The sequence below is a fragment of the Ammospiza nelsoni genome, chromosome 1, assembly GCF_027579445.1.
Source record: "Ammospiza nelsoni isolate bAmmNel1 chromosome 1, bAmmNel1.pri, whole genome shotgun sequence".
NCBI lineage: Eukaryota > Metazoa > Chordata > Aves > Passeriformes > Passerellidae > Ammospiza > Ammospiza nelsoni.
In genome coordinates, this window is record NC_080633.1 from 117,593,248 (window position 1) to 117,617,812 (window position 24,565).

Genomic DNA, 24,565 nt, shown 5'->3' on the forward strand with positions numbered 1-24,565 from the left:
TCAAATTGGCTTTTATTTTATGGTACTGAAAATATTATATCCCACTGCTCATCCACCTCAAATCTAGGGTACAGCAAAGACCTGCAGTTGTTCTTTATATTCTAGGACTGTCTGTGAGACATATCAGAGTTTTAACAAGAAATACATTCAAAAGACTTGAAGTTCCTCATTTTTAACAGCCACAATCTTGCTTTAGTACATAATCTCCTATCTGGAAAAGGGACATCTCTGCAAAGGCATTATTTTCTGAAAAATTAAAATGAAAGTACAAAATTGGAAGCTATAAGGGGGAAATGACTGAGGAGCTTGGTGAGCTTTTTATTTCTTTTTCATGGTCAAATTATTACATTCAGAACTACCCAAACTGAATGATTGATGTGAAGGTCTTGCTGCCCCTGGTGAGAAGCAGGAACATCTGTTTCATCCTCTAAGCAGCTGTACAGCAGCCTAGGCACTCCCAGGACTCAGAATCTCAACAGAAACAATACCTACTCCAGTGATTTGCACCTAATGCTAATGAGGCAGCAGAACACTCACTGAGAGATCCCTGCTAACACACACAGAGTTATCTGGTAGCGTTTGACTTCAGTAGTCAGCTGGACAAGAGTGATAGGACAGAACTGACCCTGTTTGATGTTTCATTTAAGCAGAAATTAGGCTACATGATTAGGCTACACATCAACAAGGTTAACAAACACACATGAACAGACATTCACGTACAACTTGAAAAAATTTAAGACAAACTATCCAGCGGAAATTAAACTTGAAGCACAAATATGTACTGACTATTTCAAAAAGTTAATTTCACAAAAAGTAATCTAAAATTCATTCTCTCTTTTTACAAATATTTAATTTATTGATTTTTATCCACTGTGTACAGTACTGAGAGAAACATTCAAAACTTACTTTTTTACGTAGTTTTTCTGCAGCATCTAGTTCAGCTTTTATGGTCTTATCAAACTTGTTTAAGAGCTTTGGCTTCTTCTGCTTTTTAGCTAGAAGATTGAACAAACAGACAGTTCATTACTTCTTTCTTATTTCAATTGCCTGGAGTAACACTTAGCCAGGACTGTGCTGGCAAAGTGCATCATTTTCAAGTAAGGCAGTTTCAAATTACTCTGAAAAGGAACTGATTTCTTACTTATTACAGTCACAAACTCCTATCTGAAAAAGTAAACTTCAGTCATTCAAATTGAGTAACTTGGCAGTTAAGTTTAGAATAAAGCAGTTTTCATCACATTACAGTCAAGGATCTTTTTTTCCCAAATGGTTCAACTGACAGGGAAGGGCAAAGGGAACTGTTATTTTCCTACACTTATATGGTATCATGAAAAACATGATCATCAGAGCACACTAGTAATTTCTTAAAGTTGTGACTATATGCTTTGCCTAGAGCAATTGCTGAGGCTGCATCTGGAGCGCTGTGTGCAGTTCTGGGCTCCTCAGGACAAGAGAGACATGGAACTCCTGGAGTGGGTCCAGTGGAGGGCAATAAAGATGGATGATTAAGGGACTGGAGTGTCTCTTTTATGAGGAAAGGCTGAGGGAGTTGGGCCTGCTCAGCATTGAGAAGAAATGACTGAGAGGGGACCTCATCAATGTGTATAAATATCTTAAAAGTAGATGACAAGAGGAGGGAGTCAGGCCCTTCTCAGTGCTGCCAAACAATAGAACAAGAGGCAACAGGCAGAAACTAATGCATGGATGTTCTACCTGAACAAAAGGAAGAACTTTACTGTGCAGATCACCAAGGTTAATAATCTGTCGCTGATGCCAGTCTTTTTCTGTCTTATTTATTATCCTCCATTTCATAGGAAAGCAATGTCTTCACTGCCTTTTCATGCATTTAATGATAATAATGGTTAAGGGGCACAGCACTAGCTCTCTTCCAGGTAAAATCCAGTAAAATTCACATGAACAGCTCTTATTACAAGTGCGAGAAGCCCTCCACTCCAAACCCTCAGTCCACAGTGACTGACAGGTGAGAAGTTTCTCACATAATATCATTGGGCCTGAAACGAACACCCTTAACATGCAAAAGGTTTGTTGAGTTTCGCTTTTTTTTTTTTTTTCTTTTTAAAAAATATGCCAGCTCAGTTTTTCAAGAAACCATTGCTGTTTCTAAGGCCTGGCGTGCTTAACAGCAGGAGTGGAAGAACCAGAAACATCAACCCAAGGAACCAATGAAAGCAAGTGACCTTGAGGACTTTTTAGGTTCATTTTGCTCTTAGCTGCCGTGTGAAACTGTGCTTTGCTGTTCGGAAGAAAACTGAGGCTTGTCAGTTCCTCTGGGTGCAGTATCTGGGGAGCTTCCAATGTGATATTGCCACCAAACATTTGGTTTAGTTTCTGTTCTCTACGTAACATAAACAGCAACTAAAATGTGAGTTCTCAGTTCTTACATCATGAATGAAAATCTTTATTTAAGGTCGGCCAGCTACACAGGAACTGTATTTCAGTGAGGCAGAACAGCTATTTGTCAGCTTTTTAGCTTTGAGCATTCGTGGAAAGACAGAGTCATTTGGTCTTCCTCAAACTCAGTAAGCATGGCAACAGTGAGGTTCCTTTGAGGCAAAGGAAAGAAGCTTTCCCACCCACCAGGAAACTCCCACTGCCTCTGGGACACTCTCTACAGTTCATTTAAGTTTACAAGGACGTGAGAAAGAGCTCAGAAAAAAAAAGTAAATTAAAATCTTACAAGTCTGTGGCACAAAGATACAATATCTTCCTTTTCATATCCAACTTGGGTAATATGTTAGAAGAACCTATTTACCATCCTCCATTACAAAAAAAAGTACTATCTTCCTATTTTCAGTACAATTATATATCAGCCCTAGACCAGCAGGAGATCAATATGAAAAGCTGGAAAGGAGTTGTTAACATAAATATTATTCATCTGCTAGGCACCAATATAACACAGTAAACATTATATAACGAGCAATCATTTTCATCCCCCATTCTATTCTATGTTAAAGGATTCACCAGGGAGCTTTCAGTGTAACCATCACGCATTCCTCTATATTAACCAGATAGCCTGCTATCTCCCTGCAGGGGTATTTTAATAAATTATCCATTGCCTCCTTCTAGTGCAATAATCCTTTAGCAGATGTGACCCAATATATTAAATTCAATGATACAAAGAAGTTAACTTATCTGTTTTCAGAGGAAAATATATGTAATTTTTCTTCAATGACAAATTTCATCATGACACTGAAGTTGTGCATGATCACACAACTGCTTGGTTGGTTTGTGGTCCAAATTAGGTTGAGCATTAAAATGGTAATAATCCTTTTACCTAATGGTAATAATCCTGGACTTTCAAGAATACTACTGAGGATTTTCAATAATAGCCTTGGAGAATAGGCATTATGTCTAGGACTGCTGTCATAGGATTCCTGAAGACTTCCTCAGAGAAAACAGTTTCCACTGAAAAAGCAGCAAGCTGGGAAGAAGTCTCACAAGAAACTCTATGCTAGTTGTTTTATTACCAGTGATGACAAGCAATCTCAAATCTCATTTATCAAGGTACAGAATTAAAAAAAAATAGAAGTAGCAATGTATTACAATGTATTACATTACAGTAAACTTAATAGCCTGTCATATAATCCAATGAAACTTGACAAAATATTTCATATAACTGTTTTGGTAAATGCAAACTAAAATACCAGGCATATTTTGGTTTTATGTTGAAAAGCACCTTGTCATCACCAAAAGCAGTGACAGTCTTAATTCTACAAGGGACAGAGAAATTACTTTTGAATAATAATGAACACACTGCTAGATACTCTTCAGACCACAAGAGAATCACACCAAAATTAAGGAAAAGTAAACAAATTAATAAACAGAATTGAATCACTCTTGAAGACTGGTGTAAAAGTATTTTGCCTTTAACTGAGTGGGGAGGGGAGCAACAATAAGTAAGAACAGTGAGAAAGGCCAAAAGGCAGTAATAAAAAGTTTGCCACGGGAAGACAGGCACACACTACCCTGTAAAGCATAGCTACAGAGATGAAAAGAATAAATAATTTTCTGTATCGTCATAGTTAGGATAAGGAAGAGAAGGCTTAAAAAAGGCTATAACAGAAAATTTGGCTTGAACATCTGGAACTACTATCTCTGAGCAAGCACAGTAGAACCGGTTGCTGAGGGCAATTGTGGAATTCTAATTACCGAAAATTCTGTTTATTTGAACTAACAAGATGTGTAAGCATCTGCCAAGAACAATGCACAGAGTTGATAAGGCCTTCAGTCAACTAAAGAGACAAAGTAAGCTTTAGGGTCCCACTTAGTCATATGTTCTACAACTTCTGTAATGTATAATTATAAGACAATGTGCTTTAGTGCCAACACTGTAACTACACAAGGAACTTTCACTCCCTCATTTGACAACCAAAGAAATCCTCACAGGAGCTCACTGTGCCAGTCATCTCAGTAGCTGAGATTCCTCCTAGCCCAATGCCAGCAATAGAATATTGAAGCTCCAAAAATTTTCCCAATGCAAAATTTCACTGCAGTGCTATAATTCCAGAAAAGCCATAAGTGATTAAAAACTTGTCTTTTGATAGAAAGCAATCTCAATTCCCACTGCTCTTATTAGCTTTTTCTGTAAAAAATAAAATACTAATAACATTAAAAAAATCAAGTTCTGTAAATCTTCATTTGAAGCAGATCTATTTACCTTAAGAAAGCATCCAAACAACACCAGAAAAGCAATTTTGCAAACTGTTGATTTAATCACAAAATTACATTTCTTGATACTTGATAACTTTTAATGTGAAAAGCTGCCTAAAGATATAATAATAAAGGAATTAAAACTTTCTATAATTTCTAGACTAATGTGCTCACATGATCAAATGTCTGCAGATTCTTGTGTAACTGAGCAGAACCCAAGGTTGGAAATTGGTATTAAACACCAACTAGATAATTATGTTAAGGCAGTTACATGGAAACAAGGAAAACAAAAAGAGATAACTAGTACATGTCAAAAAAATTGATTACATATGACCCTAAGTCCAAAGCAATAGAGAAAAACCTCAGAAATGTCACAAATAACTAATAATGCCACTTCTATAATGGAGCAAATGAATCCTCTCTAGCTTCCAGAGAAGTGGGAATGGTTGTGTGTGTGAAATCTCTCCATTTCATCTTTTCATCAGAAATATAACACCATTTTCCAGGCTAAGGAGAACCTCATTCTCCTAAAAGAGAAAACACTGATGACCTGCCTGATAAGATATCAGTCTGGTATGTCAAACCAGTTAACATTAGCCATAATTGGACAAAAATATTGAATGCTATCATGATTATCTTTGACAACTGACACACTTCTTTTACCCTAGAGAGATGCCACACACTGGGCATTTTAACAGATAGCAAATTTAAGTGGATGAAGGTATTTTCTACACTGTAAAGGCTTCAAATTGTTGTTTCCTGAGAAGATAATTTAAAAGATAGGGCATCTTTACCACAACACATAGCATGAATTGTTTTGTCCTTGCTGCCATACTCTGAGCCTCTGATCAAAGCATGCACATACAGTTTTCTTCCAGAGCAAAGTGAGTAGGAGATAGCATCATGCTGCTATTAACACTTCCAGAACAATTAGTGTTTGTATCTAAAAAACAGTATGCACTTCCATACACTTAATACAAATCATCTCTCACTCCTGTGCTTTGTAAAATATTTGGAGCAGATATTCTACAATTCTATGATTTTATTCTGTTCCAACAGACATGCCAGGAAGGACACCTCAAACAGCTTGCCAGGTGATATGCAACCATGACCAGGAGGAAATCACAACTAGGACCACCATAGGCAGTTTTCCACCTGCTGCCCTTTTCTCCTCCTCCCTCTTGCCCTAATGATTCCCTTCTTAAGCCTTCTGCTCCCTTTCTTATACTCAGAGCCTAAGAATATTGGTGTGGCTGTGGGGCAGGCTTACCTCCAGTGCTGGAGCTGACATTTTGAACCTGGTCTGTTCACTGAGAACAATGAGTGACAGCCCTGCTGGCCTGACTTGGGGTTTTGGGGGAAAGGTTGCCTTCCACACAGGATAAACAGTCTTGCTTCAGTCTTTGGAAACTAATGCTGTGAGATTTACAGTCAATTGAGAGGGGCCTGCTCTGTGAGAGTCCATATTACATATTAGCATAAGTACTTCTTGTTAAACTTGTCTTTAATGAAATTTCTAGGTCCTCAGAAACGGTGAGAGAATAACATTACAATCCCTCTGTGGACTTGGGGGAGAAAACATGAGGTTGGAAAGACACTATTCCCTATCTAACAAACCACCTCATAAATGTTGTTTGGTTCTTGTAATTAGATTTTTTTATTCACTTATTGATTCATTCATATTGTCACTATGATGTTAAGGGAGCATTCCTGGTGGCTTCCTTGATATTACATCTGCTATTACTCACATGCAAAACAGAGAGGAGTTAGGACTCCAGTTTAATTACTCTGTTAGATATAAGTGATTCAAGATAAAAGCTAGTCTTTACAGCCACCTTGAGGACACATGGTCCCCAATTACTGATTTTTGAAGTACACTGGAACAATCCTACTCCACTGACTGTATGTTGTGCTTACTGCTAGCCAGAAAATTGAATGACCTCAATGCAGGGTTTGGACAAAATGGCCTTTAAAGGTCCTTTCCAACCCAAACTGTTCTATAATTGTATGATTTGAGTCTTAAATGAAGTTTTAATAGAAGTTATAATTATTTAATTGTAGAGACTATATAGTAGCTATATAGTTATGTCTCCTTATGTTATGCCATCTCTAAAGTTAATCTGAAATAAAATCTCATAAGTCACTTGTAGCAAAGGCTCCTCCTGTCAGTTCTCTGTCTTAAACTTTGAAAAACTAAGGAAGCAATTTCCAGAGGGGGTCATAGGCTTTGTTTTCTAAACATCCTCCCATCCCTGCTGTGATACAAATTCCAAAACAATGCTCTTGGCAACTTGTGAATGGCAACTTCTGAGTGTAGGTCAATGACAAGTAGATATTGATGATGATGGTCTGTAGTCGTTTTCCAACTAATTTCATGACCTTCTGTTTTACTAATTCCCTTTGGCACCCACTAACAACCCTACACCTTCCCAGCTCAAAGTTTCAATGATGTTCTGAAGAACATACATATATTAGTAGACTTTTACTTGGAATTCAAAATTTGCTCAAGTAATTGTCCTCCCTCCTGATACCAGCCCCATATCATTACCCAAATTAGTTTTGGAAATTGTGCTGCATCTCACTGGACACTTGAATGAGAATTTGATGATGATGAAAAACTCCTGTCATTGTCCTGTTGTTTGGGAAACTCATTAGGTGAGATACAGAGAGTGTAAGTTATCTACTTGTTTTATGGGCTTCTATAAATGATAACTTAAAATGTATAAACCCAAGTAAACTGCAGCTACACAATTTAAGCCAGGAGCACTAGAATAATTAAAAGATCTTTCTAAACTCTATTGGTAGAACAGGCAAAACCACTATAATTAACTTATCTGGGGAAGCAATCAGACAATAAAAACTGAGGCATTTTAGAGACTAATAAAGCTGGAATCTAATTACTATAATAAATCTTTAACTGCAGTTATTCCAGGACAATTTCCCTTGCAGTAAAAAGTATTCTACAGGGCTTTCTGTATGAAATTATTGTTGGTTGGTTGGTTAGATGTTGATCATAAGAAACAACAGCAGAATGATAATTTTGATTTTGGTATATATTTCTATCATTCACCTCTCTTTCACCATTAAGACTTTTGGATTCACTCAAAGGCTAGACTTGAGCAATCCTCTGACAAAACCAGAAAGAAATTTCTGCATTGACTTTCTATTAAAAAATTACACTGTAACATTCTAATGTCCTATATATTTCATTCAGAATGGCATTATGCAGCAGTTTTGGACTTTGACAACTACACTTCTGTGTTGGTCATTCTGCACACAGCTCACAGGTATTTAATTGTAACCTGTATCAAATTTGCAAATCAATAGGTAATATGTATACTGTTATAAGCAGAGCTTGAAAGGGTGGAACTCAGCCCACCTAACTCCAGGAGACAATGCTGGAGGTGACCTAACCATGTAAGTTCTTTCTCCAGACAAGAGCTGTTCTCAATGGAATTTAGGGCAAATCCCTGCAGCAAAGCCCTACATTTAGTCAGAAGAATGGCACTTTAATCTCCTCAGATTAGGTCTCTACTGGTATCACAGTGGAATCCTACATATCTTCAAAGGTAAAAGCCTAGAGTGAACAGTGGTGAATGCTGACCTGTTATCAAAATGACACCAAGGGGCAGGGCCATGTGTGGAATGATATTGTCCTAAGCCTGGCTTACATGTACTTCTGTTCCTAATGCAATGCAGCTGAGTGCTCCAGCCAAACAGCATTCATTTTTACTGACATGCTTCATCATTTCTGAAAAGGGAATGTTATTATTTATACACCTATGCTAAAATTCAATATATGAAACAAACAGGTCCATAGCTGAAAATTATATTTTCATTTTCTATATCTGTTCAGCCATATAAATAAGTATTTCATATATGTCCAATATAAATCAAATTTAAAAAATTAGGCTGCTTAGTTAATTTTGGGTTTTTTTTAGACTATGTGATCCAAAACAACTAAAACCACGTCAGATGGAAAGACAACTTATGGATGTGGCATGAATATCCCGCATTGTACTACCTGTGAAACCTTTTAAAGAATTAGTTCCCATATACACCTGGAATACCCATCCCATTTCAATTACTTGTTTAAATATAAAGTCTGATTACATTCTTATGGAGCAGATGAAGAATCCACCTCAATTACATATAACAGAGAAACCTTGAAGCAACTGTATGTTAGAAACAAGTTTATTTTAATTTTTATTTCTTTAGATAACTTTCCAGATAAGGGTTTTGCTAATATCAAAGAATTTTCAGTAAGACTTTTAATAAACTTGATGAATTACTGTTGAATACTAAAATTTACATATTAGGAGGACACTTTGCTAACCAAGTACTATCAAGGCTGCAGCAGGAAAAATATTTAGTTGCAAGAGCTACTCAAAGCTATAAATACTTTTGCACAGAAGCTCTTTGGAGCATGTATGTTCAAATACCACAAAACAAATGCAGACTTGCACATCAGAATGTACTCTCAGAATCAGAAGCAAACCCTAAACCCAAGCCAAACATGAAGTTTCAAATTCCCAACTCCTCAGATTTCCAAGTTTCCTACATATAACAGTCACAGTACAGTATATTTTATAATCCATCTCTCATCAATTTATTGTTGCATTTTATCAGGGTAATTTAAAATAAACAAATTCAATAGTACCTTATACCACTTCCTGTGACTAGGATATCTATAGCCAACCACTTTTATTGAAAGTGGAAACTTAAAACAGTTCAAACTATGAAAGAAGTTCAACAAAATTCAGCTTGTATGAAAATCACACAAGCAGTGTACCCATAAACAAAGTTCATTAAAATGCAGGGTTGTTTTTCCTGGTAGGATGAAAAATTCGAACAATTTAACCTGGAAAACAAAACTATCCGTTTTTCTACCTTATAGAAATTCTGTAATCTGCAGAGACATTTATTTAGTTGCTGTTCAAAAAGAAACAAAGCCACAAAGCACCTAGGGTAAAAAAGGGAAGTTGCTCCACTCTGTCATACTTTCAGAACCTAAAGCTCTTGTACAGGCTCTGATGAGTAATGTTGCATACTAGTATGTTTCTTACACAAGCTGGTATTTTTACCTATGACTGCTTTTTCCCATACTGGATGGCTCTTGAACATCATTTTATTATGCTTTTCTAACAGGTCAGAAAAAGCAGCACATAATGGTGAGTTTTTTCCTACTATCAAGTAGGTAAATCCATTGCAGTAAGATATTCCCTGACAATAAATGGAAATGTAGGCATAATTGCCGAGCTTTCCAAGTTGTTTTGGTTGGTTTTTTTTTACTTTTTATATGTAATGCTTACATATGACATATTTAATATTTAAATATAAAGTGTCTGAACTTTGCCAGTCCTAGAAACTCGTGTTTAAACCAGCAATATACAAACCCAAACCAAATAAACCATACCGAAATATTGGAAAAGTAGCATTTCTAAATACTCAAATATAAAATAACAGCCACAAAGAAAATGGAAACAGAATGAAAAAGGAGTAGAGCCACTGAATCCTTTGGCACAGGCCCTGAGGTTTCTGGGCATTGTCAGCAACCAGCCATGAGCCCGTGAAGGAGGTTTTGCAAGCTTTGTGCAGTGACAGGGAACGCATGGGGCCAGAACAAATGTCATTGCAGGGAGAGCAGATTCACAGTGCTCTTCAGCAAAACTTCACTTCTTTTCCATCTAATCTGTCTCTGCACTTTCCTACCTAACCTAAGACAGACCATGCAATCATGGTCTCAACAAGGACTGATTTGCATGTCACTTGTCTCTTCACACTCAGCATAGCCGGCAGTGCTGAGCCCAGCCCCAGGGGCCAGGTAGCTCACATTGCCTCTTGCCCTCAGAGGTACAAAGAGCTTGGTGGAACTCCGACCTCCAGAATACTAATCTAGGAGTACGACACTGAATATTCTAGTCCTGAAACTGCAGGAGTTGTCACAACCATCCCATGACTCAGTGCAATGCTACAGGCTTGGGGCAGAGTGGCTGGAAAGCTGCCCTTCACAAAAGCACCCAGGGGCAATGGTCGACAGCAGCTGATGAGCCAGCGTGTGCCCAGGGGGCCGAGAAGGCCGATGGCATCCTGGCCTGTACCAGCATTAGTGTGGCCAGCAGGAGCAGGGCAGTTGCTGTCCCTCTGTACTCAGCACTGGTGAGGTTGCACCCAAATCCTCCACCCAAAAATGAACAAAATGTGTTCAGTGTTGAGCTCCTCACTACAAGAAAGACATTGAGGGGCTGGAGTGTGTCCAGAGAAGGTCAACGGAGCTGGGGAAGGGTCCGGAGCACAAATCTGATGAGGCAGCTGGGAGTGTTTGGGGGTGTTTAACCTGGAGAAAAGGAAGTTCAGGAAGGACCTTATTGTCCTCTACAGTGCCCTGAAAGGAGATTGTAGTGAGTGCAGTGAGGTGGAAGTTGGTCTCTTTCCACAGGTAACAAGGGACAGAATAGGAGGCCATGGCCTCAAGTTGCTCCTGGGCGGGTTTAGAGTGGATATTAGGAAAATTTTTTTCACTGGAAAGGTTGCCAGGCTGTCCTGGTGGCATTTAAAAGATGTTACTTAGGAATATGGTTCAGTGAGTGTTAGATTATGAGTTGGACTTGATGACCTTAAAGGTCTTTTCCAACCTAAACAATTCTATCATTCCATTCTGCAACCAGGTAAGATTGATTGGCATACATTGGTGCCAGCCTTGGAAACAACCAAATGTTTGCCTATAAAAGTACATACTCTCTGGATGTTTATTCAACTGCAGTTTATCTACATGAGATGTATTAGAGCAAAGCTTCACTAGTCTTTAGTCTGATTTAAATCAATCCTCCCAGAAAGCATGGTCTTGAATTTCAGAACAAAATGTTACTTTCAGACTTACCTTTTTCTGTTTTGTCTTGTTCAGTTTCTTTTTCACTTTTCCCTAGAACATTAAAAATATAATTTCATTGAAATAAATTTATGTTAACATTTTATGATAAGAAAGAGATATAAGAAAATGACAATTTATATTCAAAACATAATTGAGTAAACAGGATTTTTTTGTTTAGTTTTTATTTTTTAAAATAACCATAGATTATTTTCTTAGTTACCTATTTGGTTACTTAAAAGGTCTTTCCCTGCAGATGCTTCAAATATGACAATATTGCTTCCATCACAAAACATTTCACAGAATTTCTCCTCTATGTATTTAATAAATTTTGTTGATATACACTTACAATGCAAGCTATTTTGCAAGAAACAAAATCTGTTCACTAATTAAAAGATATTGGAAACACTAGCTTAATACTCAATACATTTGGTTAAAATGTGAAAAAAATCAGTTGGGAACTTAATCTCATTTTTAGAAGTGACTGGGGCATATGGAAGCTTTTGCCTTTTTTCAACTTTTAAAACAATGTAACAGGTGTTTTGCAAACATCTGCCTGCAGAAGTAGATGTAAGTAAGCATTAAGACAGTCTGTAGAAAAGGCAAACTAAATCCTGGACAAAAATCATGTATACATATTTCATGAAGGTGGTAGATACAGAAAGATCTTCCCCTCCCAAACATTTTTTGATCCTGCCCTACTCTGTAACATAAAAAGCATCTTGCCTCGCAATTCTAACACTGTTATTGTTTCCATTTCGATTTTTTTTCCCAATAAGCTTCCAATATTTCCTCCTAATAAACTCAGAGAACACTAAATAGGGAGCTCTGTTGCCTTTTTAGCTAGTTACTATCCTCTTTAACATAGAGTGGTTAATTTTGAGGTATTCTTACATATATAAAAAACATTTTCTTTAATTTCCAAGTAATTTAGAGACACCTTCTCTGAATACTCAGTCTTTACTGCTTTTTAAACTGACTGCTCAGAAGCATTATAGTGTGAATATGACATTTTAAAATGCAGAAAAACATTGCATTTTTTAAGGAAGAAACTGGATTATGCACACACATGAAATCAAATTTTTCAACAGTCTAATTTCATCCTTTACTATAGGCTGACAACTGCTATTCCTGAATGTATGGACACTATAACTCTAATTTATATTCAGTACAAGGCAAAATGAGCATTAACTTGATCATATGGTAAATTAAATAAATATGGTCATGCTGAAAGTCATTCACCTCTTCAATTACATCATGAGATCTAGATTGTCAATTAAATTGCAAGAAATGACAAAAGATCTATAGGGTGAATTACATACTAGGAACAATTATTACTGTAGCAGTGTATTAATGAAAGCACTGTGCAGTATTTCCTAAAACCCTGGCTACTGTATTTTTTTGCACATATCACACAATAAATAAAATGGTCATATGTCCTCCAAAACACTACATTTTAAAAAGAGTAACAATGCAGCACCAGATGAAATAATAGTTTAGTTTTACAGTTTTCACACAAACCTGTTCATATACTCATATCTGTATTTTTACCACCTTGCATTACCATGACACATCATGCTAGTTAGCCACCCATTTTCCATGTTCTCTCCTTTATCAGCAGCACTTGAGATTCTCACCTGGCCCTCTTCTCATTCTAGGTCACTGGATAACCTGCTTCCATACCTTGTCCAATCTTGGACATTCATGTTATTTCTGCAACTTCTATGTCATTAGAGGAACAACAATGTATATGACCTCACCACTCTAAAGCCTGCTCCCATCTCCCATTTCTAGTCTGGCTTGACATATCTTTATTCCTGAGACTCATGCAACATATAACCTACAGCCCTCTATAGCTATTTATGCACTAGAATCAGTTCTCCAAACTCTCAGACTATTTTCAACCTGCATTCTGCAAGATTAGTTGCCATTGACTTCACCAAAGTCTCTCCAATGATCTTTAAATACTCCCACTTTTCCTCCTATGTAGCTGTCTTGAAATTCATCACAACTTGATCTTGTTAGCTCTGAAGCAAAGAATTCACAATTCACTAAGAATTCACTTCAGCATCATATTCAGCACATATTGCTTTGCTCCTTCCACACTGATCCCTAGCATATTTCAATGGTGCAAAAGGTTTTAATTATGCTATTTCTGACAAAGGCTTAAAAATGTGCTCTCTCAAAGAAAGGGATATGATAATAAATCTCGAGACTATTTTTTCATCAACTTAAACCAACTGTAGCCTAAGCAAACAAACAAAAAAATCTTAGCTCTTCAAACCACTCTTATCCTTTATGCAATGTCTTCATTTCCAGCAAAATAATTCAAGATGAAAATGACTGACAAAACAGCTTTAGCTAATCTCTGTAGGCTAGGAGTGCTATCACTACATAACAAGGCACCAGGGACTCCCATGCAGGTTTCTACCAGGAAGGATAAATTTATTTTTCATATTACAACTAAATGTTTGACGGCATATGAGAACGACCCAAGTCGCAATTAAAAATGTGTTTCAGACCTTGTAGATTTTATATGAATCTCAATCAACACTGTAAATTCACAATACAATTTATTTACAGATATGTAATTTTTGAAACATTTAAAATTACAAACGATGCTCAGTAAAATCATTATCTTTTTCAGTATCTTTACTATGTGAAATCTCAGCTATTTTCTTTACTTCCTAGAAAGAAGTGCCATGATATGGTAATTTTTCAATTACAGAGAACGTTAGAAAGTCACTTAAACTGTAGTAAATTGGCAGTATTAAAATACAACTTTAGTATGCTACTCTTTGCTTACTGGTATTTCTTCCTGGGATTTCCAAAAAAAAGGAACTGAATCCAAGATTTCATAGATTCACTGACATATAACAAGTGGCTAGGTAGCAATGTGAAAATACTAAGGAAAAGGTAATCTTCTGACTTTTTCTTAAACTACTATTCAGCAATACCAGACCATTAAAGCTATGGAAGTGTCTGAAAACTGAAAAGGTCAAGGAAGATTTTTGCTTTCACAGAATTGCATGGACCTTATCAGATTTCTGGTTTAAACTATGGACCATAACCATAATATTCTGTATGCAAAACAGATATACCACTTTTCCCAGACATTTGTGTTTGTTAAGAAGTGCTATCACATCCATTATGAGTTACAAACAGAAATGATGTTTCATGGAAAAAATTCAGGCCTAGCTGGTTGCAGAATGTCAATACTCCAAAAAGATAATCACGACACAATTATAGAAGACACAGACCTTAGCATAGCACCCATTTCCTTCACATAATAGCAGCCAGAAATAAAATTAATTTCTTTTACTTGCTACTTGCCCCTTGTGAACAATACTTTCAAATACATTTTTTAATATTCAAATTCACAATTAAAAAGCATATTAATTAGTGAGTCAAATATTTATCCCTATACCTAATATTTAATACATTTGGGAATAAATAATGACACTAGAACGACAAAGATATTCTTCTGTGTTTTATTGCAGCCAAACATTAAAATGGTTTAAATACACATATTTTTAATAGTCCACTTGACCTTGCTTAGCTTGGCATTTTTTTGTAAACATGAAGCACGTAAAATCACATACCCAGTTACAAAATACTAAAATTCAATCACAGCGTAATATACTCTCACAGTCCCATGATTCTACAAATAGGCTGCCACTGTTATATAAAAAGTCCTCCATTCACCATTCTAAAATAATTCTCAAGATACCTCACAAAATATGGCTTTGTAAAAATTATTGCTCTGCAATTCACAATCACAGGTAATTTTACTAGAATATCCCATCCCAAAACACATCACAGTCTAAGAGTATTATTGCTTTCCTGAAAAGTCTAAAGATATCACTTTGGGACATCTGTATTTGTTGATCAGATGTAACATATGGAGTCTTACTGACATCCCAAACCCAAAAAAAGGGCAAGCATATATGATGCCCCTTTCACTACAAATGTAAGCATCTAAAACCCTGACTTCAAAACAGTGTTACAGAAATTGAAAGCCTTCCTGTAAACCAAAAGGCAACCGTTAGGGTTACCAAATTGGTTTTTCTTTTTATAAATTTATCTTACTTTATATCTCCTAAGCTCCTGTAACAGGCTTGGCAACTTCCTAAAATCACAGCAATTATTCCTGAGCCAAAAAAGAACACATGCAAAATATCAAAGAATAAAATATGTCTTTGTAATTGTGGAACAGCAGCACAGAACAGGTAAAAAGCACACCTGTTATATTCAAATTCTAAATCACTCACAGTACCTAAATTTCAGATGTACCATTTTTAAGAGCATTCATAACTGTAGGTCCTAAATTCTGACATCATATTTTTTTAAGGTTGAATTTCCAAATACTTTTTCAAAATAAAATTTGCAAATCGAGCGTTTATGCAAATTTGACTTTCAAAATAACTTACTGAATATAAAACTTATTAAAGCCAGCTTTGAGATCATTATAGGTAGGTGAAGCAAAATAGCATAATTTTACTGAATTCAACCTGATTCCAGCAACTCAGTCTTGTTGCAATCTCCACTGATTCCCTGTCAGGCTAGCATCTAGTCTCTTGACATTTTTGCTTGAAAAATTCAGATGAGCATAAATAAAAAGGGGTAATTCATACATAACAGTTTTTTGAAAATTCTAATTTTGTAATCTGGTCTTTTACAAGAATGAATTAAACACAAATTTTATACCTTGTTAGGGTATTTTAAAAATCACCTGAAATTCATGTCGTTAACTGTTGACATAACATCAGTGCAAAGAGATATAAGTCAAACTTCACAGCATAGTGTGTGCCTGATTAGTGTTTTTTAATAAAATGCAATTAGGCTGTATTCTATATCAGCAGTTATGAAACATTTAAAAATTCATAACATCATATGTTTCATTTGACCAAACTGCTCTGTACATACTGTATGAATCCACAACAAAAGATATATATTAAAATCTGAAAAAAATGTACCTGCTGCTATGTTATAAATAGAATATTAACAGTTGCTTAAACAGTACATGAAATGCAGCTCTAAGCTGTAACTTTGTCACAAACACAGAAGAAAAATAATGAATTCACTAAACTTGACCAAGGGAAAAAAAATATCAGACAGGAATGTAAACTAAACATCCAAGTGTTAAAAATGCTTACTAAAATGACAGTTGGCTAAAACCCATTTACAACATCTTAGTGTTCATTCCCCAAACCCTGAACTGCTTGGTAATTACATCATAAGGTCTATTTCAACCATCTGCTCCCCTTTTGTAGCGTATGGTTAGGACTGGTCCTCCTGATGTAGGGACTTTTCTTTTGAAGCTTTAAGTATCTGAAAAAATAAGGGGAAATCTATATTAAAGGACCAACCAAAACACAACTTCCTCTAAAACAACAACAAAAAATCTTAAATGCTAAAAAATGCAACTTTGTATCAGACTAGTTAATATGAAAAAGTTATCATTTCTAAGAGCTACCTTAATGAATGTTCACAAAGTTGCTGTATAAGGTGGGAAACAAACTTTTAAGTATTTTTCTAGGCAGTAAATTTTTTATTACCATATGGCACTTTATTTACCTTGTAAAGAATATCTAGGCCATGCCACAAAATCCATTTAAACATTTTTAATTTTGGTTTTGGTTTGGTTTTCAGTGTTGGTTTGATTTTGGGTTTTATTTGTTAAAGTCAAAGGCAACTGGAAAAGAGGAGCCAGGGAATGAGGAAGGGTCAAGGTTCTAAAGTGGAAATTTCTCTACATATAAGGGGTTTCAGCAGTTGGTAAAATAAATGTAGTTATAAAAATGGCAAGGATACAAGGCAAAGGGGAGGAGTGGAGCAACCCTTAGATATTTTAAATCTAAACACAAAAAAGCACATACAGAAAATAATGGTATCCCCTAAACCTGCAATGTCCCTAAAATATATGTCCAACAAGTACCACTCTATCACAACCACTGCAATTTATGTGCCAGTGTAAAGCAGGATTAGCCAGAAAATCCAAATCAGTAATATTTCAAGCTAGTTTATCAAATCATTAGTTTATAAAGTCCATTAGTTTATAAAAGTGCAGATTATAACAGCAGAAGTATGCTACATCTGGAAAAGAATACTGGCAGTAATTTCAGAAGTAAACTCAGAGAATTGGAAAACTGGACTTACAGGTACCTAAGGATGTACTTGGCTAGTGTGAACTTTCTTGTGATATGTCCTGAAGTCAGCAAAAAACTTTTGACTTGCACTCCAGCATATTCAAATCCCACACCCAGTGTTTTCCCTGGTGATATGAGAATGTTCCTAACAGCTAAATTCAATCTCTGAGCTATCTCCTGCTTTCTTTCCAAAAAACTAGCTATGTTTTAGCTAAAAACCAAACAACTGCTCCAAACTGGATACAAACTGGTGCCACCATGCTTCAAATGCAGTTGCATAATTTAAACTACTGAAGAATAAGGAATACATAGTGACATTTCTGAATTTCTTTTACACTATCTGAAGTTATGTTTGCCACTGCTTAGTACAGGAAATATTAGCTTTGAACAACTGATGAAATAAAATCAAACAAAGAAGAAAGTCTCCTGACAACAAGATCTCCCATACTGAATCCTCCATCACAAAGAAGATATAAAAGAAACCCAGAAAACGTGAATGTCATAATTTGAGAGGAAAATTTGAGAGTAATGTTGCTTTCAAAATTAAATATTCACATTAAAAAAACCCAGGTAAATATACTTAATAGCAGAAGAACTAATAATTTAATAAAATTTTAGTTATTGTCAATAGTTTATGTCTTCTGTTTCTTTTGTCAATTTCCCAAAATGCTACTTGAACTTCATGTGCTGAAACAATAAGATTTTTAGAAAAAGTTATAAATACTAGTTCTTCTGCCTTCAGAGTCGTTCCCACATAACTACACAAATTATAAGGATTTTTAACTTAGTGCAGTGCTCAATTTTGTGCTCAGATTGTGATCAAATTATTTTCATTTTCTACTTCCTAAACAAAGGATCATGAACATTGTATTACATCTAATAATTACCTGTGTCTTTAATAACTGTAATAACTGTCTTTAAAACACATTTTGATTGATTCTCTCACTTTTTCCCTCCTTAATTATTAATTCCTTAATAATTCCTTCCTTCCAGTGCTGCTGCTACTATGTGTTTCCAAAAGCTATGCCATGATAGATGTCAAGATAATTTTGTGATTTAAATGGTGTGTTGCATTAATTTTGAAAACAACCACAGGTAAAAAAAGAATAAATCTAAAAGATTCAGTCAGAAATACCTACAATTTCCAAGTAGAACAAGCTATTTCTCATTCTAGCAGTGTTTGAAAATGGCAAGGAGTCTCTCAGTACCACAATATAACACAATGAGAGTGGATAACTAGGTTCAATTCCACCATCTGATTTGCAAATACATCTGCAATTAGAGGAGTGATCATTGCCCACCACTTGGCACTGGGGAGGCTTTATCTCGAAACCTGTGCTCAGTTTTGGGCCCCTCACTGCAAGAAGGACACTGAGGTGCTGCAGCTTGTCCAGAGAAGGACAGAGCTGGGGGTGGGTCTGGAGCACAAGTCTCATAAGGATCAGCTGAGGGAGCTGGGGTTGTTTAGTCTGGAGTCAAGGAGGCTCAGGAGGAACCTTACTGCTCTCCAAAAATGTCTGAAAAGAGGTTGTAGCCAGGTGAGGGTCAGCCTCTTCCACCAAGTAGCAAGAGACAGCTTGAGAAAACAGTGCTGAGTTGCACCTGGAGAGATTTAAATGAGTTGTGAGGAAAAATTTCTTCCCCAAAAGGGTGGTCAAGCATTGGAACAGGCTGCCCAAGGAAGAGGTAGAGTCCCCAGCCTGGAGGCATTTAAAAGATGTGCAGATATGACACCTGGGGACATGGTTTAGTGGTGGACTTGACAGTTTTAGGTCTAAAGCTGGACTTGACTTTAAGGGTCTTTTCCAATCTAAATGATGTTATGATTCAAAATGGCGTATTTCAAAATCCACCACTACTATATAAAACACCTAAGTTGTTTTTATTTTTTGGTGAAGGTAGAAAAATTAATTTACAGCTGCAAGATTGAGCCATTACAATATTAAAATTATTATTTAAAAATTTAAAATTATTATATTTAAAATTACAATACAAAACCCAAGAGAAATATGGTCCAAAACCCCAAGATTTTAACTTGGCACTTCTCTGCTGAACTGAATTTCAAAATAGAATGTGTAATTCAAGAAATCATCTCAATATCCTTAACTGACATTGGGTGGTGGAATTATCTACTGTTGAAATTTTGTAATACTTCTTTAAGGGCCTTTTTGTAATTTTAACTTTAAACAGCAACCTCTTCTGAGAGAAAACATCTTTTCCTCTTCTCCAGTTCCAATTTAATGCATAACAAACTGAGTGAAGATTAGCTTTGCTGAACTTCTTGCCCATACTGTCAAAGATAGCTACTGTTTGTTTCTACACTGATTATAAGCTTTGAGAATACCTCATGTTTATTATGAAACAAAACACTTTCAGTTAATGCATCTATTAAATAATAGCTGTGGCTTCAACTTTCCAACACACCACATGGCTGTTGTGATAAACAGCTTGGAAAGACCTTGCAGACAACACAGTTATGCACCAATAGGAGCATTTCAAACCCCTCAGCTAAGGTTCAGCACACAAACTGAAACATGAACTAAACCAAGCCTCCAATGTGTACTGGACAACCACAAAAGGCCTCCTGTGCTTTCTTCACTTCTCTGGCTCCTTTTGGCATGACTAAGAACCAAATACAAATAGTCTAAGGAAAAAAAAAAACAAAACAACAAAGCAGAACTCTGAGCACCACATCTTGTAAGAGTTCCTGCATAGTACAAAGAATAACTAACCCAGAAAGGGGGTTCAGGCTAACCAACACAAAACAAGAATACAGCTGTTAGAGGTCTTGGATTGCAGCTTCTCTGATGTACTGCCCTGAGATACAACTCTGAGTTCCACTCAACACAACTAGTTTGGTAAAACAAGCAAATAAGCAACTGACATACTTAACTCCAAGAAATGTAACAATATGCAGTTCTTGAATTTAGAAACCACTTATCTATGCTAAAAATGGTTTTGGTAAAATCCATGTCTACTACTGTCAGGCAACAGATGGAAAAACTGGAAGTGCTCCTGTTCTTAAAATCAGTTATGCCAAGAAAAATGTGATGACATGACAAAACAGTCCCTGTTTCCAGATCAGTGCCCAAAGAATGTGCCACAGTCAGATTCCAATAGATCCAACTGACACACAGAGAAGTAACACTATCATTGTCCATGATAATTGCCCTGGAGAGGAAGAACATGCATACTGAGACCTGAAATTGTTGCATTTCCCTTTCAAAAGTACTCAGTTCTATCTGAAATCATTAAAAATAAATTCGAAATTAAAACTACCTAGCTTATTTGGAATGCTTTCATATAACCCAGTAATTATCATTGGCATTTATCAAGTATAACAGAAAAATTATTGCTTCTAAGCCAAGAAGCAACTTTGACAATAGTGATATCCCTTTGCAAAGTAATTTGATTACTAATTTCCATGTAGTTACAGCTTCAGTTTTTTAGGAAAAAAACCAAGCATCCAATATTGACTTACCTACTTGAACATCATCTGAATAATCTTCAGCTTTAACAGGTTTTTCTGTAAATGAAAAATGTAAATATAATTCAAACTCAACCACTTCCCAAATATTTACAAAAAGCCCCCTTTTATTTTTCCACAGTGACCTATTAAGACTGCTCTGTAATACTACTTTTGCAGAAGTGGGATGCAAACTTCTTTGGCTAAATTTTTCCAAGGATAAGACTCATACTTAAGTAGGCCAATATTGTAAGACCGTACAGTTTCAAAAATGATACTTCAAATTTCTGAAACTATACTATCCAAAGCACACATATCCCAGTTTCACATGCTACTACAGTATGGGCTTAGAAAACATCCATATATAGCTATTATGTTTCTAGGTGTAACTGTCAAATACTTGACTTCAAAATTCAGTTACTTTTATTTCTATATGTATGTTTAAATTAGACATGTCACACATCACTGAAGTCTGCACACATGCTTGAAAGGACACAAGCTCCCCAGAAAAAATTCACAATAGCCAGGATGCTGGTTGTAAATAATAGGAAGATTTGAAGAGGGTAAATACTGTCTCTGATTTGGGAAGCCCATAAATAAAGAGCTCAAAGCTTAGGAGACACTCCACTTTATTCCTTACATATACCCTCTTTCCTGAGTATGCACACCTGACTGGCTGGTGGAAAACAGAACATGGAAAAGAAATTTTCAGTTCCATCATATAACCAAATACGGTCATTTTTATCGGTACCAGCTTTTCTGTAAAAAAGCACTCTTGACTTCTAAAACTGAAGAGTGCTTTCTAAGCCATTAAATATGTCATTAAAAAGTCCAAGATGCCAGATTCCAAAAACACAGATATGTTTCTCCTTGAAAGAAAATAGCTGCAGAAAAAGTTATGAATGTATTTTTACTGCAGCATAGAATCCTATTCCATAGTATTTATCATTCCCAATTAATAATTTTTAAAGTAGCAAAGGCATGGAAAAAACAATTTACAAACCTGATTCCTCTGGTTCAACGGCCACATCATCTTCTGTTTGCTTACTTTCTATTCCTAGACAGAAAAGAAGTGTTGATAGCTATTCACATTACATTCATAATTTTGTTTTTATTTCCCAGCAGCCACGCATTTGAATTAGTATCAAACAAAAAGGAAGACTTAAATTACAAACTAACAAGTTCAGTTATCTGAAGAGTAGGAAAAATGGTACTAATTGCATTTCACATCCAAAAGTTTACCTACTAGGACTTCTACTGCACACACTGGAAGGTTTTTAGTTACAACTGTTGTTTGAGTGAAACAATGTAGGTTATCCCTTTGAATCATACAAGAATACATGTTTTAAATAGAAAACCTAAATAAACATAGAATCAAATCCTACACACAGTGCTCAGGCTAAACTGCTTAGATGACTTTGCTCTAGCTGACTCAACCAACATCATGCTTGAGAAAAACTTTAACAAAATTTTTAACATCTTAGAGCAGATCTTTAAATTACATTTAACACAGTACTCATTTAAAATTCTTCAAGAACAATACAGCAAACAAAAATTTACAACATAACCTTTCTGAGTAGCAATGTGGGAAATTACCAGAGAGCTCAATTTGAGCAATGGAATAAGCACTTCATAAGAACGCCACGAAGTTCAACAAGGCCACGTACAAGATCCTGCACCAGGGTCAGGGCAACCTCCAATATCAATAAACATTGGGGAAAGAAGAGATTGAGAGCATCCCTTTGGAGAATGACTGGGATATTCTGGTGCATAAAACACTGGACATGAGCCAAAAGTGTACACCCCCAGCCCAGAAGGCCAGCTGCATCTGTGGATGCATCTAAAGAGGAGTCTCTCCCCAGACACCCTACAGAGTGCTGCATCCAGCTCTGGAGTTTTTAGCTCAAGACAGACATGGACCTGTTAGAACAGGTTCAGATGAGCCCCATGAAGATGATCAGAGGGCTGGAGCAACTCTCCTAGGAAGGCAGGCTGACAGGCTGGGACTGTTCAGCCTGGACAAAAGAAGACCCCAGTGAGACCCTACCGCAGCCTTTCAATAAGGGATCTTGTAAAAGAGATGGAGAGAGATTTTTTTACTCATAACTGTAGCAACAGAACAACAGATTTTGAAGTGAAAAAGGGGAGGCAGAGATTGGACATAAGGAGACTTTTTATGAGAGTGTGGTGAGTCACTGGAACAGGGTGACCAGCACAATAATGGATGCTCCATCCCTGGAAGTGTTTAAACTCAGGCTGGACTAAAGTCAGAGCTTTGAACGAGCTGACTAAGAATAAGATGTCCCTAGACATGGCAGGGAATTTGAACTAGATGAACTTCAAATATCCCTTCTATATATTCCACTATTCTATTCTCAGCTGTGTTTTTGTTTATTTTTTTTAAATATATTAATAAGTATAAATTGAAGAAAAAAGCTTTTTCAAGCTATAAATTTTCATACCTGAGAGGTCTTTAGCAATATCAAAATCTTCATTAACTTCCTCTATAAGTATAAAAAGGAAAATGTATAATCAGCTTGGGTTTTTTTAACCTGTTTTTCAAACATAACTATTTCATCAAAACACTAAGATCACAATTATAATTATAAAATATATACCTGTGGCTTTATTCACCCCCTTTGGAAGGTCCTCAACAGCTAAGAAAACATTCCATTCAGAGCAAGAATGAATTCAAGCCCTCAAGCATTGGAACTTACACACTACACAAAAGAACACAACTAGCAGGTAGACATGTTTACCTGACATTAACAAGCAGACACTTTGATGAATTCCAGGGGAAAGATACACCTTAAATATTCTTTTCTGTTTCACTAAATAAGCTCTTCTATTCATCAGCTAGTAATTTCAATTGTACCTTTTCAACAATTGTTGCCTGGATTATGATACAATAACTGAAATTTTAAAACCACTTCTTAATCTTTCTAAATACATTCAAGTACTCCCATGTTCTTGCTTTGCAGCACCAACTCCATCTCCTAGACATAGGGAAAACCAACCAAAAAACCTGCATAGCTATAAACCTCAAAAGTCTTATTTGGATAAACATGCAATTCATTTGTGAGTCCTAATTTCTTTCTTGAAGCACAACAAAGAAACTCTACAACTTAATGGATTCTACAGAAAAAATAATTTCTTTTTGTTTTCTCTTAATATGGCACTTTTAAAATTCATTTGACTGTCCTCTTAAGATTATGATAACAAAGGTGACAAAACAGATTGTTACCATTTATTTACACTAAAGAACTTCTTGGCTTCCTTCTAAATTAAATGATTGTGGGGTTTTTTCAGTCAGCTGTCTGAGATGACCCTCAGAAGAGCAGGCATTTCAAGACAACAAAGTATACAGAACTCAGAGAGAATCTGCAGACAAATAATTTGAGATTGCTTCTA

At 36.0% G+C, this 24,565-nt stretch overlaps 1 protein-coding gene across 6 annotated transcripts in view; it reads right to left on the reverse strand.

Moving 5' to 3' along the window:
• ASPH (aspartate beta-hydroxylase) overlaps nucleotides 1–24,565 on the reverse strand; it is a 111,687-nt gene that overhangs the window by 37,431 nt on the left and 49,691 nt on the right. For 4 of the 6 annotated variants that reach the window (XM_059479781.1, XM_059479957.1, XM_059480037.1 and 1 more), the window contains 5 exons: nucleotides 23,617–23,658; nucleotides 22,158–22,211; nucleotides 21,170–21,214; nucleotides 11,552–11,593; nucleotides 907–995 (listed from right to left, as the gene is read on the reverse strand). In XM_059479781.1, coding sequence (XP_059335764.1) covers nucleotides 907–995; nucleotides 11,552–11,593; nucleotides 21,170–21,214; nucleotides 22,158–22,211; nucleotides 23,617–23,658 — 272 coding nt within the window. The remainder of the gene's footprint in view (nucleotides 1–906; nucleotides 996–11,551; nucleotides 11,594–21,169; nucleotides 21,215–22,157; nucleotides 22,212–23,616; nucleotides 23,659–24,565) is intronic. The other 2 variants (XM_059479870.1, XM_059480123.1) reach the window with 1 other exon arrangement.